This window comes from Camarhynchus parvulus, chromosome 14 (genome assembly GCF_901933205.1).
Source record: "Camarhynchus parvulus chromosome 14, STF_HiC, whole genome shotgun sequence".
In the NCBI taxonomy this organism is placed as follows: domain Eukaryota; kingdom Metazoa; phylum Chordata; class Aves; order Passeriformes; family Thraupidae; genus Camarhynchus; species Camarhynchus parvulus.
Window position 1 is genome coordinate 10,925,794 of NC_044584.1, and position 18,245 is coordinate 10,944,038.

Below are 18,245 nucleotides of genomic sequence, written 5' to 3' on the forward strand. Positions count from 1 at the left end.
AGATGCCTAAATTGCAGACATTTGGACTAATAAAAAGTGAGTTTATTTCTGAATTCTAGTAACTTTCAATGCCCTGCTGCTTGTGCATTGAGTCTACTTAATGTTTTCTTAATTTTGCAACCTCTCTCTTTTTTAGATTTTTTTTTGTGATGGATCACCAGACTCTCTAAGAGCTACCCTCAGTCACGAATGCAGGAACAAGTCTCCTGACACAACAAAGGCTGTGTGTTCTCACATATCAGAGCCATGAAATCTGCCTGTGCTGAAGGTATTCTTTCCTTCAGAAGCAGGTATTCATTCCTACTTCAGAAGACAGCATTAATTAAATGCTGGTTAAAAGGATCTCTAATAAGCTGCATCCTTCTGGTTGTTTATTTTCTAACACTATAAGCATTTTCACAATGGAACAGATTTGTCAGTGAGTAGAATCTTTACAGTTTCAGAAGTTTCAAGGGCCTGGAAAAAAAGAGAGAACTTTCCTAAAATAAGAAAGAAAGTAATGTTTTATTTAGTATAAAACACAAACAAAGAATCTAGTTATTTCCATTTTTCCTCCAACCAAAATAGAGCTACTGAAAATTGACAAAATTCACTAACTAAAAAAAGAAAGATCAAAGGCAGTGTCAATATTTAAAAGTGATTTTTTGAGTCAGCCACACCATTTTATGCCATATGTTCAGCTGGAAGCCACAAGCTATGACACCCACAGCTGTTCTGCCATTTAACATCTGATGAGCTTGTGTTCTTTTTAACAGTTAGTTATGTTTGGCTTCAGACAGAGCTGTAAAATAATACATCTTTATCCAGTATACCATAAACCCTGCCCCAACCTTCTCAGAAGTGTTCTGCTCAGCACCTGCAGCTGTAAGGGTGATGTGCAGGTCTCTGGGGCTGCAGCACCAACAGGAGCCAGTGACATGAGGTGGCCAGGCTGGCACAGCAATGGCAGCACCAGGGTTTACTTTGTGGTACAACAAAACACGACCAGAACAACACAGAAATTCTGGATCTCACAGTGCAGTGGATCATCTTCCACACAGGTATTTTATAAGATGGTCTGTTCACAGGCTGGCAACAAATGGACTTCAGAGCCCTCCAATTTAACTCCTGCATACCCAAAAGCATAATTTCCCCAAGGTAGCTGAGTTATAAACTTATTAGATATGTTCAAGCAGGATCAGGACAGATACACTAAAGTTCCCAAACCACAGCAACTAAAGTACCCTATTGCTGTCCCTCTTTTTTATTCATGGAGAGAAAATACTCTCAACCTTCCTGGTTACAGCCTAAAGCAACTTCTCTAACATAATGACATAAGCAATCAACATAGGGGGAATATTCAGGTCCTGGCTCTGACTTCAAGATTGCTTGTGCATTTTAACAAATGAAATTCATGACGAGTAAGGATGATCTTCCTCTGTCAGACATAACTGTTGTGCTTTGCACTGATCTCAGCTTGCACCAGACATGTTCCAAGGACACCCACTGATCTGGCTCCTCCATGGCCTCATGAATCACCCAGTGGTGAAGGTGAAAAGAGAAGTGCTGAAATGCATGTTGGCATTTATATGGTTAGAAACACATTTGCAGAGTTTTGGTGTCTATTCTGCAAACAGCCTAAATACACTTTATGTGCTTCAGTGTTTGCCTACACCTGAGCACAACCTTCTCTTGGTCCACTACTGACAGAATATTTTAGGCCCAGATTACCTGAAAGTACAACAGACTATGCTGAATAAAGAACAGAACATTCAAACCCCAAACCAAATGTACTAACAATTGTGGCAGTTTCTTTACAGCACATAACTGATGGCAGGATTGTATTTATAGCAATAAGGACATGAGAAGGGAGGTTTGCAGGTGGAAGTAATCCTTCATTAAAACCACTAGAAAAATTGGAAAGATTAAGCACATTTCTGGTCTTGCAAGTCCTTCCTTGGACACGCAGGCTACCAACACTGTACTCACTGGGGATATACAAGACCCTGTCTTTGTCTACTAGGCTTGCTTTTTTCATAAGGCACTTTTATCAACTGAATACCAGCACCTATTTACCCAAAGAATGTACTTCATTGCAGCTAGAACAGTACTTCAAGTAAAATAAAACTTAACCCTCGTTTTTTATTCCTAAAGGCGCTTTCTAACTGCAGCCAAATCTGTGTATGACATGCTTGTAACAACTGGGAATACAGGTTAAACTGCACTTCAAATAGGGATTAGGTACAGGGCCAAGATTTTATTGTGTACAAGTAACACTTCATGTGCTGAAAGACAGACTGAGATATAGCTTAACTACATACAAGCTGTCCTTCAGGACTGCTGGCAGTTTCCTGGCTAATTAACATTTTAAGCCCCCACAAATACAAAAGGCAAACTGGAAAATAAACCAAACCAAACTCCAACCTTCTTCTGCAGTAATAATTCTCAGATTTAGGCATTTACTTGCTGTTCACATCACAAAGAAAATATTAAAAACAGAAGAATAGGATTGCAGGAAGCAGGATTTATCTTGAAGTATGTATTTTCCTATTGCTTTTGCTAGGGCAAGTCCTTGTTTTAGAAGCCTGCATAATTTAAGCCTGAATTATTTAGGCAATTAACAGGTGCTGTCTGTGTGGTGATAACACTTTCTCCCTTATCAAAAATTGGCATCTACAAATATAGACTGTTAGAGTCTGAGAGTTCTCTTGCATTTTTTTTACTGGTATAAGAGAAGACAGACCATTCCTGAACAGTTAAATTTGCACTTCACTGAAGTAAAATACCATTTTATTAAAACAAAGAGTAGGACTGTTCTTGAAAAGCAACCAAATGTTATATAGTGCTCCAAAGAATGTATCTGTTAACAGATGTTTATACAGTTGTTATATTGACGTTTTGAAACAGATTCACTCTAATTTTAGATTTTATATAAACAACCAAGAGATCCTCTGTTCTTATCACCAACTTCATCTTACCGAACATCTACTTACAGGGAACATTTATTTCAGATTACATTGGGCGTAAGTCAACAGACTTCAGTTTGTGAAACAGCAACTGCTACTTCTGGCCTTTACTCTCTTTATTTCACCATTTTTCATGTATTAAACTTCAGAATGCTTCTTGAAATTGGTGAGTGACCCAGCAATATTCCACTGAAAATATTTATGGGACCACATTAAAAATTCTGGGCCTTTCAATCTCTTCAGGTTTCCTGTACAATCTTGTTGCATAGTTTTTAAATTGAATTAAGTGTGGGTTTAAAAAACAAAGTGAAACATGCTTCTTCCCACGAGTTTCTACGATGGAGAGCACATCATTAACGCATGAATTTAGGTGCACAATTTGTTTCAGAATGCAATTCAACCTAAGGAAAATAAAAAAGTTCTTTCTTCACCCTTGTGACTTCTCTTCCCCCACAGCATGAAACGCCTACAATGCTCCTCACATCAACAGGCACAGAGGAAGCAGCAGTGCCTTTTCTCCTCTACAAGAAAGGAAATCAGATTCTTCCACTGTTGCAGTTCTGGAGCTGACACTTCCACTGACCATGGGAATATTGTTGGATTACTGTCTATGCTTGAGAAAAAAAATATCTCTTAATGCTCAATGTAGAGAATTTATCTTTTGTATAGAGAAGATCAAATATATCAAAGCAAATTTTCAAGTCAAACAAGTCACCCACTATACAGAAGTCGTTCCTCTGGAAGCGTGAAGCCCATGACAACCCTTTATGAATTTTCTTCACTTTACTTTGGAATAAAGACATTACAATTAGAGGTTGTTAATGTTTGATACATTAAGCTCACACTGATGAAGTCACAGACAAAACCATTCCCCCTTACCTGTACATTTGCCCTGCTTATCAACAAAGTCAGGATCCCTCTCATTTCTGTGTATACAAAGATTTTATTGCAGAACTTAGTATATATGCCATCAATTTGAGAAAAGTATTAAGAATCTAGGCTCAAAGCAGCCCTTCAGAAGTATTCACAACAAAGCTCTGAGGTATACTGAATGATCATATGTCCTGTTCTGATCCCACACCTATTCCTTAAAATACAACTAAATTATGTTGCTGCCAATAGCAGAAAGTAGTCACAGCAAGAGAAGTGGAAACCACTCTAGAACAACCTGGGTGAAAGAAAGGAAAGCCCAGGAATAAGAACTGCAAGAATACAACCTGGGAAGCTGGCTTCATGATGAGCACTACAGAAATAACCAACCTGACTTTACTGTCTATGTACACTGTCATTTGATTATTAAATTCTTGGATGCACCAAGCTCAGAGACAGCCCAGCCCTTTTAATGCAGTGTGCAAACAATGGCACAAAGGATTGATCACTACCAAGTAAGTTCAAGGCCAAATGTGAACTGTCTTCAACTGGACAAGTATTTAAACATCCAAGTGGGGTATTAATCACTACACCTTGAGAGACTGTCATCCTTAATGATCCCAAAGTGCTTTGTAATTTATGGCATAGAGCTGCAGCTCCCATGGGGTTTTTGGGTAGCAGCCAACTGTTGCCTATTGCACTGGGCTGTGCTGGCTTTGAACACTGCAGTGAATCACTGGGAGGCTTTTGCTGTCCTCACAAGGGAGCATTTTAGATCATCCCAAGGACCCAGATGGAACAGACTGAGCATGTTTCACTCAAAGACAGGAACCAGGCCCTACACACACTCTGTGAATTTTGAATTACAAACTCTTAGCAGCAAGTATTTCCTACTGGATTAGCCCATCCCACACACAAACCATCACAATCAGACATTTCCTAGGGTACCCGAGAGACCAAACTCTTGTCATCAACTCTACTTACAAAATTTAAAATATGTATACAAGACAATACATCAGACAGGAAATAAAATTATATCAGAGGAAGAGCCCAGAAGTTTCACACTGAGAAGGGATATAACCTATGCCCATTGATTCCATATAGATCCCTACAGAATGAGGCCAGTGCTTTGCCAGTCTGGTTTGTTTCCCTTCTCCTTAAAATAGACACGTACCCTGCACAGATCCTCTTCTTGGCCATATCTCCAGTTTTTCAGATCTGTGTATATCTCCATCAGTCAGAGGCTTGGGGAAGAAAAGTGAAATTGAGCAAAGCAGCTGGAGCATACAAAAGGGGATTGCTGCAAAATAATCAAAGAACTTTTTTCCTGCATATAGCCCTTACTAATAAAAAACTCAGTCAACTACTAAATTTGTAGGCACTGTGAATTACAACAATAACTTACAACTTCCTAGGTAATAGGAAAATGATTTTTAAATTTAAAATTATATGAACTAAAAATTTTAAATAATTTCATAGCTTTCCCAAATAACTTTGTAGAAGAATAAAACAGCCTCCATATTGTATTTGTTCCACCATACAACAAACATAATTTTGTATCTGTTTCCAAAATAGATAGCAGCATTTATTCTCTGTGAAGTTCAATATACTTCCTCATCCATGAGTCACTCCAGTTACATTCTTCTGAAATACAAAGGTCTCAACCACTGCTGGAAAAGAATTCAAGAACAAGGTGAAGAACTCCTGCCTAAGATGAAAATCCTACACACTGCACAGCATGAAAATAAATGGGGAAAAGTTGAGCTGTTGTGAACTACCTATGAAAAAAAAAGTAGGTCAAGCTTAAAAGTTTGACCTACTGATCTTCTTTGCTTTGGCAAAAGTACAAATGGAGTTTACATAATGCTGCTCACATGTAAGTGCTGGCTGGCAACTTAACAATACAAATGTTTTTAATAAGCCCCAGCCGTTAACAGGATTCCTTTTTTTTATTATTTCAGACAATTTTACATCTTTGTTTTGCAGCAGACACTATTGAATCCTTACTTTTAAGACTTGTACATTCAAGTCACTCTTGTGTTGATTTCGGTGTAAGTTTGTGGCAACAAATGCAATACACACACCTCAAGCCAGGTCTAAGTTGATTTAAAAAACAGAGGAAAGGCAGGTAACTTCCTGAAGCCACAAAGGTGAAGTTTCAACAAGGCTCCTTTCCCACAGACACACCATCAGGGTATAAAGCAGCTTTACAGTTACATACGTCTTGAGTAAAGCACAGGATGGACAGAAAACAAATCTGTATCTGCACATACTGAATAGAATTTAGTTCTGTAGGAACTGTGCACACTGCTGGTAAGTCAATAAAAAGGTTATTCCAAATATCTGAAGCTCAAATACCTTATCCAAAGCAACTACTATTAGAAAGCCAAATGAAATGCCTGTTATTCTGTGATTGCTCCCCTTAGTTTAATAAAGTAAAACTGTAATAGGAAACAAAAGTAAACAGCAAAATTAAATTAAAGCTTTGCTGCTAAAGCTAACAGAAGTTACTGTGATAAAGACACCATCTCTGTTTTACAGAGGAAGAAATTGAGGTACTAGCACAATAATTTACCAAAATCCAAAGTCAGACATGGCAGATGCTGGATTTGAAAGTTATTGGCTCCCAGGTCTGTACTCTATAATCAGGTATTTCTTACCTAACTCTAATTAGAGACTGAGGAATTCAACAGGATTTGGTGGAAGGCAAACTAACAGTTTTGTACCTTCATATGCTAAAGAGAAAACAAAACATGCACCTAACAGGAGCAGCATGAGTTTGTATTTGTTAAAAAGCAGATGCAAAACATCAGTTCGTCTATGGACAAAAACAATTGGCTCTCTCATGTCTTCTCTGGCAGGCTCAAATAACCAGGCTGAAACAGCTCTCTTTCATGAGATTCTTCCTACACATAAAATAGTTCCATATGTTTAAATGCTGAGTGGTTGAGTAAGCACAAAATTAATCCGTTACAACAATGCCTTTCTATTGATTTTTCTTGTGCCTTAAGGCCTGGTCGATTACAGAACCCAAGCACAATTCAAACACTGCTTTGTCACATTTTTACATCCACTTGAAAGACATCTACAGACACAAAGTGGAATGGAAATGTTCCTTTTAAAGATGGCACTGACCCTCCCAGTCCAGGCAGACCCATTAACAGGCCACTCTTATTAGAGTATTCAGATTATACGGGGTTCAGAATCTTGTTTTTGTTTGGGTTTGGTATTGCTGTTTTTAAAGCACTGGCAAATTCTCTGAAATGCAAGTGCTGCTGGCAGGGCCTGCATCTTAGGAGCAGGAAGTCTTCATCCCTCACTGTGGGGATCAGCAACACATCACAACCCACCACCACTTTTCCCTCCTTCCTCACACACCTGGGAGCATCCATCAGAGAAATGTGTTTTCCTGGAAGTTATGTCCTACAATCTACTATCAACACTCTGATGTTCAGATGGCTTGGGAGATTGCTTTTCAGCACTCACCTCTAGGACCTGATGGTACATAAATCTTCATTCTCTGTATCATCCTCCTTTTATTTGTATTCTCAGCATGCAATCCAAACAGGTTCATGAAAGGGCAAATAACTTCTCCTGTCACAGTCACTACATGATAGCACAAAAAACATTAGGAAAAAGTAATTTTGTAGAATTGCTTCCTATCATGTCCCATCACTTTCTACTGAGAAGAGCTGGGAGATACATACTGTGTTTTTTTGAGTATATTGCAAGGTGCTTAACAAATGGTCACCAGAACTCTTTTACAGCCAGTTTTTGAAAAGCCAACTATCCACACAGCACAGAAACAACACCATCTCCTTCAGAGGACAGCACAATGGCTGCTCTATGCCATGACTTGTCCTCAGGGGAGCATTGTACATGAACAATCTCTCAGCACAGGCCCTAAAGGGCAGAAGTCACTGGTAATATGTCATATTGACTTTTACATATCCCTATTTTTTGAGCAGACAACTTCATTTAGAACAATAATGCCAGCTGGAACTCAAGTTTACACCCTCTTTAAGTTGTGGATACTTTATTTACTTTATCTGTTTTATGCTATTTAGAAGTACTGTTTCATTTGAGCACCTTCACATGGTCTTGGTTTATGCCATGTATAGTCAGTGCTCCAATTAGAGAAAAATATTTCAGTGGTCTCAAGCTCAGCAGGAGCCAGGAATCACTGCTTGGTCCTACTACCTGTGATAGGTCATTAGGCTGATCCCAACAAAGCTACAGTTCCTGCTGGACCCGTGAAACAAAATTCCTCAGGAAGAGCCATGACATGCAGAGGAATAACACTGAACATCAGTAATTTTGCACTAAGTGCTAGACAACTTATTCCACAGGAGCAGGGAGTTCACTGCTCAGGAGGAATGGCCTGCTGCACAGAGCCTGCTCTTCTGCAAGACCACTGCATCTGAAATCATCCTTCACAAGTAAGAAAATAACTGAGTATGCAAACCCCAAGAACTACACATAACACTTTAGAAGATACATAGAAAGGCAGCACTAGTAAACAGACAATTTTAAACAAATGTTATATGCTAGACTTACAATTCATTATCATTCTGCTACTGCATAGCAAGATACAGAAGGCAGTTTAAATGAAAAGTACAATTCCTAACACAAGTGGCCTTGATACTTTTGTCATAGATTGAAGATGAAATTGGAAGCTCTGCTGAACACAAATATGTTGGGTGTGTGCTGAGTGCCCTGGCCATAACACTGTACTGTGTGCCCCTGGTGACCTGTGGATCAGCACCAGAGGAGGTGATACATCCCTGCTTTAGGAGTTAATCATCAGTTCAGCACCCCTAAATCCTGACACCCATGTTAACTTAAGGACTGCTACAAAAAGGGTACAAGTTGTTCTGTAAATTGAAATCAAATGAACAATCATGCTACATAGGAAGGGATGACTAAGCCACATAAACAAACTAGCTTAGCTTTCTGAAGGGAGATTTTACTTGATTAAATTATTCCCTTGAATTACTTGACCTATCCTAAACCCCATAAAAGCATTTCAAATTGTCAATCCCCCCCACATGTACAGCTTTTAACATCTCTAATTTCAACTGTACATACTATTCATACCATTTTTCCTATAAGAGTTGAGAGCTGAAGCTAGAGCTGCTTCTATCCCCCTTCCTCCCCTACTGAAGACAAGATATCAAAATCATTAAAGACCCTCCCACACAAAAAAAGGAACATATGGAGACAAAACTATCAGCTTATAAAGTTCTTTGCAGAAGTGTAGAGATACAGGAGCAAAATCTCCTTCCTACTGAAATCAGTGGCACTTCGGGCATTGGCTGAAATTAAAGCCAACTCTGTCCTTATTTCTCACATAGAGTGTCAGTTTGATAAGAAAAGGCAGTCAGTGCAAGAATACTGAGCAGCCACTGGTTTCCAGACTGGGGTTATCAGTGTTCTATACTTGCACAGCACAAATAACAAAACCTCACAGAGAACTGATTGTAAGAAAAATCCATTTAATTTTCATCTTTCCTTTACCATCTTAAAGATGTATGAAATATCTGAAACCAAGTTAATGAACAATTCTTACAAAACTACATAAAGAAAAAGTGTCCAACAGAGACTTGGACCCATGTTCACAAAGGTGTAGTTCCTCTGGCCTAAGGACAGATAAGCATCCGAGACCTTCAATAATCTCAGTTGCAATCCTTTGCTGATAATTGCTGGGGAGAAATTTCTATAGACAACATTTTTCAAATGACTATAAAACTTTAAGAGTAAGATTTAGGAGACTAATCAGCCCTTCTCTATTGATTAAAAAAAAAATTGAAAACTATCTCGATTTTTCAGAGAAGCATTAAAGCCAGTGATTTATTTTGCAATCCAGTTTAGCTGAAACTCATCACTATCTCTGGAGTAAGAGGTACATGTTGTTTAGCATTCAAATCAGATTTTTTTTTCCCTGAAACATAAACCCAGGTTCCCAACCTTAGTGGTTGTAAACAGCTCTGAATGAGCCAATGCGGCCCGCCTTCCCAGGTTTGCCAAGGCCTCTGCTCTCTGCCATCCCCAAACAGCTGCAGTATTGAGGAGACCAGGCTGTTCCACACTGCCTTTCAGAACCCCCAGGACAGCAGCCAAGAAGAGAAACACTCTTACTCCCCTTCCTCCTCACTACCAGGCTGACTTGTAGTAGGCAGAATCTAGAATAATTCCCACAGGAGATGAACCTAAGAACACAGAGATAAAGCAAAGAAATATTTTCTTTTACCAAACAGCTCCTTTCACCAGCTGAGTGCAGGATGCTCCAAAAAAAGCCTGCTTCTTAGTGGCACATATGGAAGCTGGATGCCTTGGATATGCTCCAAGCACAGTCTCTGAGAGTCCCTGAATGTCACCAGCAGCTGGGACAGGTTTCACCATCAGGGCTGTGCCCTCCTGTGCCACAGCTCTCCCCAGCAGCCTCTGGGTAATGAATGGCACTCATAAAAGCATCCACCTCATAATTCAATACTACAGGAAGTCCTTGGTTCAATGGGCATCTCCACACTTCCTTTATTTACAGTTTGGGCAAATGGCTCATTTTAGAAGGTCTAAGCACCAGAAATACACATTTGTATTGCTTTTAAGCACAACTCTTGTAATACTGCATTGAATCCTATACCAATAAAAATCTAGAAAAGAGTCCTTAAGGGTGGTAGCTAGCTCTCCCTTTATGGTTTTATCAAGCCAATTTGTTTGGCTTCAAAACAGAGCAAAGAAAAAAAAAGGCTTAGGCCTGTCAAAACATTCTTTGACTGCTGAAGTCCCTCAGAAAAATCCAGATTTCATGTTTGCCAGCCTAATTAAAACTGTTAGTTGCACCTCAGAAATGGCAGATGATTCTTAAGTAATCATCCACTAAAGAAATAATGATTGCTGCTTAAAATATTTTAGGACACAATTTTTGTATCACAAAGAGATAGAAAACATTTTTCTTTACAAAATAACATAATGGACTGTGCTTAGTTCCCAAAGGACTGTTTCTTCCATGAGCACTTTTTTCAGAATAGTTTTTGTTATTTCCTTTCTATACATGCAGAGAGAATCCAACAACTTACACATTGCACAAAATGTGCTAATGTGAAGCAGGACTTCAGAAGGACATCTTTAAATATTTGAAATTAATACTATTTTATTTGACTTTAAGCCCCAGAAGAAGGGCTCATTACCACAGCACTGCTGTTAGGTGGAATTATAAGAGGAAAGAAGCAGCTATTTTATCTAGCCATAGGCAGGAAAATCATCACAATTAGCTACAGGAGGAATGGTGAAGTTACCCAGGGAGTTCCTGAAGGCTGCACTTTGGGAAGGGACTCGTTCCTTTCCTCTGAACCATAGAGGAAAGTCTGGGCTCTAGACTAGGTAATTAGAAGCAAATCAAATAAGCCATAAGTACAGTCTGGTCAGAGTAAAGTCACCAATCCCAAATAGTTTTTAATGCTCTACTTCATTAGAATAAAGGAAATATGACACAACTCGAATCAGTTCAACTGTTCACATGCATGGAAGATGCAAGCCAGATGAAGAAAATTTTTCAAGCCCTCTGCAAGAATTTTTGACAAAAGTCTTTACAGCCAAACAGATTTCTCTGTACTAACCTGTGGAAGCGTTTTTCCAAGCATTTTTTTTGCTTGGAAATCGTAAGTTTAGGAAAAGTCACAGAATCACAGAATCTCCTGAGCTGAAAGGGACCTAGAGGGATCATCAAGTCCCAGTCCTGGTTCTGCACAGGACAGCCCCAAAAATCACACCATGTGCCTGAGAGCATTGTCCAAACACTTCTTGAACACACAGAGGTGTGACGCTGTGATCACTGCCCCGGGGAGCCTGGTCAGTGCCTGATCACCCTCTGATCCCAGCCCAAACCTCCCTGACACAGCTTCATGCTGCTCCCTCGGCTCCTGTGACCGGTCAAAGTGGTTAAGTTAGTTTAATCTGTTTGCAGTAAGGATGGTTTCCTTTCCTGACAGGGAGTTTTGGGTCCCTCTGGAACATGAGATCAAAGAGCTGCCCTCCTCCTGTTCTCTCTCCTGCTCCACTGATCAGAACATGCAGATCTTTATCAATGGACTGAAATAAATTGTTCATAGACAATTATATCATTAGTAAAAAGAAAGATGCTCAAATCCTTGTTCTTTTAAAGTAAACAATGCCACACTCTAAAATAAAAACCACATGGGATCTAAGCTTAAAAGCCGATAAAAATCAGCATGCAGGAAATATTCTGGGGGGAAAAAAAAGTAGGGAAGCAAGAACTTCCCTGCAACAAAGGGAACGTCAGTGTAATACCAGAGACTCCAAACCTGCCGCAAAGTAAGCAGAGACAGATCTCAATTCCCTGTCCAAGGTGACGGCACCTGGGAGCACAGGCAGGGACGCTGCCCGGGCTCTCAGCTCCGGGTTGGGGGCTCCGCAGGACCCCTCGTGAGGCCGGGCTCCGCCGAGGCGGCCGGGAGGCACCGCCGGGGGCTCTGCCGGGGCTGGGTCCCACCAGCTGCCCCGGCCGCTTCAGTCGCCGCCGCCCCGGGGGAGCAGCCCCGGGAGCCCCCGGGAGCCGGCCCAGCCGCTCTCCGGCCCCGCGGCCGGCAGCCCCCGGGCTGGGCTCCCTCCGGCCCCTCACGGCAGCCCCACCGCCGCCGGGCCCCGCGCCCCGCCCGCCCCCGAGCGCTGCCGGAGCCCTCTCCCGGCCACCTGCCGCACGCCGCAGGCGGTCCCGCCGCCAGCCGCCCTCACCCGCGGACTCGCCGGTGTTGATCCAGTCCGGGTTCGCCAGGCTGGCGATGGCGAAGATGTCGGCAGCCAGGAAGAGGCATCCTGAGATGATGGTCAGTTTGTCCATCTCCTCCGGCTCCGGCGGCACCCGGCTCCGGCCTCCGCCCGGCTCCCGCAGCGGGCCCGGGCCGGGGGCGCCTCACGGCCGCGGCTCCATAGGCCCCGCGCCGCGCTCGGCGGCGGCGGCAGGAACGGACCCCGGACGGCGCCGGAAGCGAACCCGGCGGGCGGGGGGCGGCGGCCGCTCCGGAAGGGGAACCCGCGGTCCCCGGCGCGCGCCCCGGGTGGGGCGGGGCTTCCCGCGGGGGGCGGGGTCAAAGCCAGGCGGGGCGGGGCAGCTCCGGAGCCGCGGCGGCTTTCCCTGGGCAGCGCGGGGCGGGGCCTGGCTTGATGGGCGGGGCCGACAGGGTGAAAGGGGCGTGGCTTGTGCTTGGTGGGTGGTGTTTGCGCTGATGGGCGGGGTAAAGGGCGGGGCTGGCCAGAAGGCGCGGAGCGGGCGGGGCGGGGCCAAGCACCGCGGTGGGTGTGGCCTGGACAGGGGCGGGGCACATGGCGAGGGTGGGGCGGGCGGTGTCCCAGGGCGGGGCTGCCGTGAGGGGCGGGCGGTGCCCGCGGACCCCGCCGCGCCCGGCCCCGCCTGCCTCGGGTCCGGGGACCCCCAACGTTTGCCCTTCCGCCTGGTCCTTCGCCCCCTCATGCATCGCGATCCCCAGAGGTATTTTGGAACCGAGAATGGGCCTCTTGGTCAGTACCAAGGGCTGAGGAACTGTCACAGGTCTGTGTTCACCACGGAAAACTGCTTTCTGTTTCTTGAGTCCCTGCTCTTTATTCCTTTGCAAGGCTGGACATGAGCTGAAATTCCAGAAAAATTCTGAAATTCTGCTTCTGTAGCACTGATGAGAACAGGGAAGGACGTGGAAGGACTGAGGTTTGGCGGCTGTGGAGCCTCTCAGAAGCACTACCCAGCATTGTGTCTGTGTCCTGTCTTTGAGAGGAAATCTAATTAATTGTGACTGGAAATCTCACCCAAATACAGCCATTTTTGATGGCATGCTTTTCAATGGATTCAGCCATACAGAACTGTGAGGATCTGTAGCCAGAAAATGAACAATGCACCAAATGTGGGAAACCAGCCCGGTTTGGCCACAATAGCTCTGTGCCTTCAATACTGTCATTCTGGCACGGGAATGTTGAAGTAAATGAACCAAAGAGCCCTCACATCTACAGGTGCTTGGAAAAGAGAGTTTCCAGTTTTTTCCTTCCAACAGTGAACACCCACCTGTTTTTTCCAGAGCAGCACAACTGGTCTATATGGAACATACCGGGAAGCCAAGTGGGCGATTGCCTGTGCTGTTTATTTTTATGTATTTTACATAGATGGCAGACTGTACAAACCAAATGGAGATATCAGTAATCTTAAAGTGTTCAACAGCAATCAGTAGGATTTGTTGTTTGGAGGACAAGCCCTGTACTTAACTCCCATAGAAATCGCCTCTACTTGACAAATTTTCTTAAGGGTGGAGAAAATTGTATGGCTTTTGATGAAAAATAGCTGAAATTATTCCCTCTAAACCAGAAAAAATTGGTGCATGGAAGAAATAGTGATTTGAAAAAATCCATTTGCTATCGGCATGCTGTATTTTCTTGAAGTCCTTAGTAGCTGGAAATTCCTCTGTTCTGTTATTTTGTGCCCTGTTCCCTACCTTCCCTGAATATATTGCTGCTAGTAATGAATACTTAAGTAACAGCACTGTTGCTCCTTCTCTTGGCAAAATGTGTGACCTTTTAAGAAATAAATTTCCAAGTAAAAACTACTTTCAGTGTATTTATTTGTAAGAAAGTAAGTGTATGTAGTCTTTCGGCAGCAGTTCAGGACACAATGCCAGTCTAAGGAAGTAACTAAGGATGAGAGGCTTAACTGTTTGGATACTCAAGAATGGGGACAGCACCTTCTCAAATGTCTCCTTAAACCTTTTGCTGAAGAATGATATCACACTTTCAGCTAGTAAAGTTTTCCTCTCACTTTTCAAAGGGCTGTTGACAGCACTGGAAGACTTCTCTCAACACACCCAGATTGCAGCTTTGATGGCAGAGATTGGGATGGATGAACAAGGATTAGCCCTCACAATGGTACAGGGTGGGCCATGTCTCCAGATAACAAGCCTTGTTGAAAAAAGCTCTGCAGTTAATGATGGAAAGCTGAAACCAGGTAAAAAGAACCAATGGTGATATTAAAATTTAATTACATTGAAGATATCCTTGTTCTGCATTTATGCTTTGAGCCTATCTCTGATTTATTTACACTTACATAGATCAAAAGAAACCCAGTTCAAAATTATAGAGAAAAGAAACTAGCACAAACTGTATAAAGCTCAGTGCCAGCATTCCACTGTGATGAAATACCTGTGATCTTAAAATAGCTGCTATGGTGACTGTTCCATAATTAGATCAAGATTTAAGCCTATACATTGTTCTCCAGCAAAACCAGATTTCCCATTCACCAGCAGATTTTTTCCAAAAAATATTTTGACCATTACCTTTACATATCAACTAGACTTGAATAATATAATTCTTTATTCAGTGCATTATTGTTCAAGTAACTTCATTCTACAAGTAACACAAATCCTCACAAGGCTTGAAATTAATTTGCCTTATTGTTTGCTTTTTATTTCTCTTTATTACACAGTGTAGTTACAAAGTGGCAATAGACTAATCTCTGTGCTTTAACAATCCACACAGGTGTTCATTTCCTAAATGTTTTAAACCTGAAATGAACCGTATCAGAGCTAGCAAACTATTACCGGTTATTAAAGGTTTCTTGTGGAACATCTGACACCTGTATTAAACTTGAAATTGAAAGCTCTGTAAATGTGAGTGCTTCACATGGGTCCCCAGCCCAATTATATTAAACTCATGAACTGCAGTTCAGGGATGATAGTGTGCTATGGTAATTCCCAGCATGAAATTGTCTCTTAACATTGAAATCTATGAAGCAAAGACTGGAGTGTAATGAAGTAATTTAGAAATTTACTGGCTGTACAGTGAAAATGCATATCTTTAAATTAGAACAATTTTCATAGCAGTGCCTTTATAGTTTGGGCAGTCCTTTCTTCAGAATTGCAGGTACCAGGAAGAAATACCTACTTGCTTGATGAAATAAAAAGCATCAAGTGGAGTTCTTAGCCTTAGGAAAAAGGCTTTGCACTTTTGATCTGAGTATAAAACTCAATGGAAAAATCTGGAGCATAAATTTGAACTAAATACTTTTTTATTATTATTTTCTTAGGATGTAATAGCATCCATCCATTCCCTGAAAAAAAACCCTTTGATATACAGAAGTATAAATATGATACTGATTTGGTTTTTGGTTTTTTTCCTCCACCTATAATTAGAATACTAATAATTGAATATTAAGAATATGCATCAGTGAAAATAAGTAGTTTTATTTGCAACAATTTGAAGAAGGCAAGCTGCAAAAGCATTTTCAATAAAGGCTACAAGGAATCAAATTATTTACAGCATGTGATGTGTTTGATTTGCTGCAGCAAGTACAGAAGGGTGTAAAGTGGGTTGAGGACTTGTAACAAACATTGTTCCTTTGTAGCTGAGCTGTGTTTTTGAAAACAAAAAAACCAAGTTGAGCATTCTTCCTGAAGCACCTGGATCTAACTCAGCACATGCCCCACATAAAAAAAACCCAAACCCACAAACAGCTGTATCTGTTCAATTCATGTTTAGGATGAACTTACTTGTTTAGCACTAAAGCTGTAAAATTTTGCAAAACATGTAGCATTTTGTAGAAGCTCCATCTCTTAATGACAACACAAGCAGCACACTGATTTTGGCATTCATACCAATGCACAGAGTATGGGGCTTGAGAAAAGTAAGGTGCACAAATGCACTACTTAGAAGCTTTTCTTGCAGTGAATTAGATTTTATCTTTATGGACTTTTTTCCCCCTCATCTGATTAAGATGAGTATAATCTGAAAAGTTTCAAATTGGAACCCAAAAGAACAGTTTTATTACTGCTTGTAGTGTGAACAAGCTGGTGCCACTCCACTGACTTTAGGAGGAGGAGGCAGAAATTAAGAGGTAGTGGGAGGTACTAATGTCTTAAAATCCTAGAGTTACTCACCAAACTGGCATGGAGGCATGCATGTCCTATTCTCCATGCCAGCAAGAAGAAACAGGGCTGCATGATGCGTGCGTCTCCTCAAAATACCTTCAATGGCGCAAGAGAGATTTTTATTTCCATAAAAATCTTCAGTGGCTGCTTTCTGCTGGAATGCTTCAGCTCTTACAGGCACCTCCTGCTTAACCTCCGGCTGCTCCTGACAACGTCTCTCAAGGTCCTTTCCTGCCTTCTCTGTGAGCATAAATTCTGGCTGGCAATAAAACCCCTGAAGTCAGAGGCCATGTCCATTTGTAATGGACATTAGTGTAAAAAACACATCAAGACACAATCAGGTGATGATACCAAGATGGAGCTCTTGCTATAATCCTGTACAAAGCTTATTTGTTTCTCAATCAATTGAACTCCCAACAGTGATTAAAGATTAGGACTTTTAAAATTAAACAGGAAAACAAACAAACAAACAAACGCCTTTTCATGAGAGCCATGGCAAACAGCTTTTAAGAATATCTTGCTCTCAGTGCTAAGGGTGGTCCATACAGGCAGTAGAATTAATCTAGATGGGAATCTATGCAGTTCCAAGTTTTCCTGAGGCACAGAGTTTTAACAGAAATAAACCTCAGAGGCAGGCAAAGGAACACAAGTATTAAAATGAGATAATTAGGCTAGAACAGCAGAAAGGGAGCTCACACAGCAAGGGGCTTTCCGAGAGATTAAACCTTTATGTTTAAATAAATCTTTTACTATGCTGAAAGAGCAGAAAAAGAAGAGCTTGTTTTTTTGTTGACTGAGCAAAGAGAAAGACCAAAGGAAAGAGTACACAAGGGACAATGAACAATATAATATTTGATACTAGAGGAGCTTCAGAATTGAAGAACTTGTCTTTAGAACAAGCATTTGAAAAAAATGAAGCTCCCATAAACAGCTAACTAAATGCCTATGGGAATTACTGCATGTTCAAGTAATAGCATGCTGTGTCTTTCCAGTATGAATGAAAATGCTGAGGATGAAGATGACACTGGGTCCAGTAGTGATGATGATATAGACTTGGATGCTTTTCAGTATAAATCCTCACTGTTAGTGTGGTGAGTTCACTCATGTTACCAGCAATTTGGCAAATATCTGATACAGGCCAGACACCTGAGCAGGCACAGTGTGATGCTGTACTCCACAATTATGCTGGTGCACTGTGTAATCCTGCATTCCAAGCCAGAGGTGTTTGACCTCCTCCATGCTGAGACCTGTTCCTCCTGCCCTTGTGTATCACATGCATCCTGTCTGCAAGACTTGGCTTTGCTTCAGAACAACTCAAAACTTGGCTTCTTCAAACCCTCAATTTCTTACGATGCATTGTATCTGTTTTCTTTTAACATATGCCTAGAATTAAAAAAAAAATTATGTCCTGTGAGATTTCAAATGATGTATTAGCTATACATGGCTAATCCCCTCAAAGGCTTCTTCCAGTGCTACTTGTGGAGAGTCATGGAGAAACAGAATCTCTGCT

At 41.6% G+C, this 18,245-nt stretch overlaps 1 protein-coding gene across 1 annotated transcript in view; it reads right to left on the reverse strand.

Annotated features, from left to right (window-relative positions):
• Positions 1-12,769, reverse strand: part of MOSMO (modulator of smoothened) — a 31,335-nt gene extending 18,566 nt beyond the window's left edge. Inside the window, exon 1 of the mRNA XM_030958177.1 lies at positions 12,570-12,769. Within this exon, the coding sequence (XP_030814037.1) occupies positions 12,570-12,675 (106 nt within the window). The 5' untranslated portion in view covers positions 12,676-12,769. The remainder of the gene's footprint in view (positions 1-12,569) is intronic.
• Between the last annotated feature and the right edge of the window lie 5,476 nt (positions 12,770-18,245).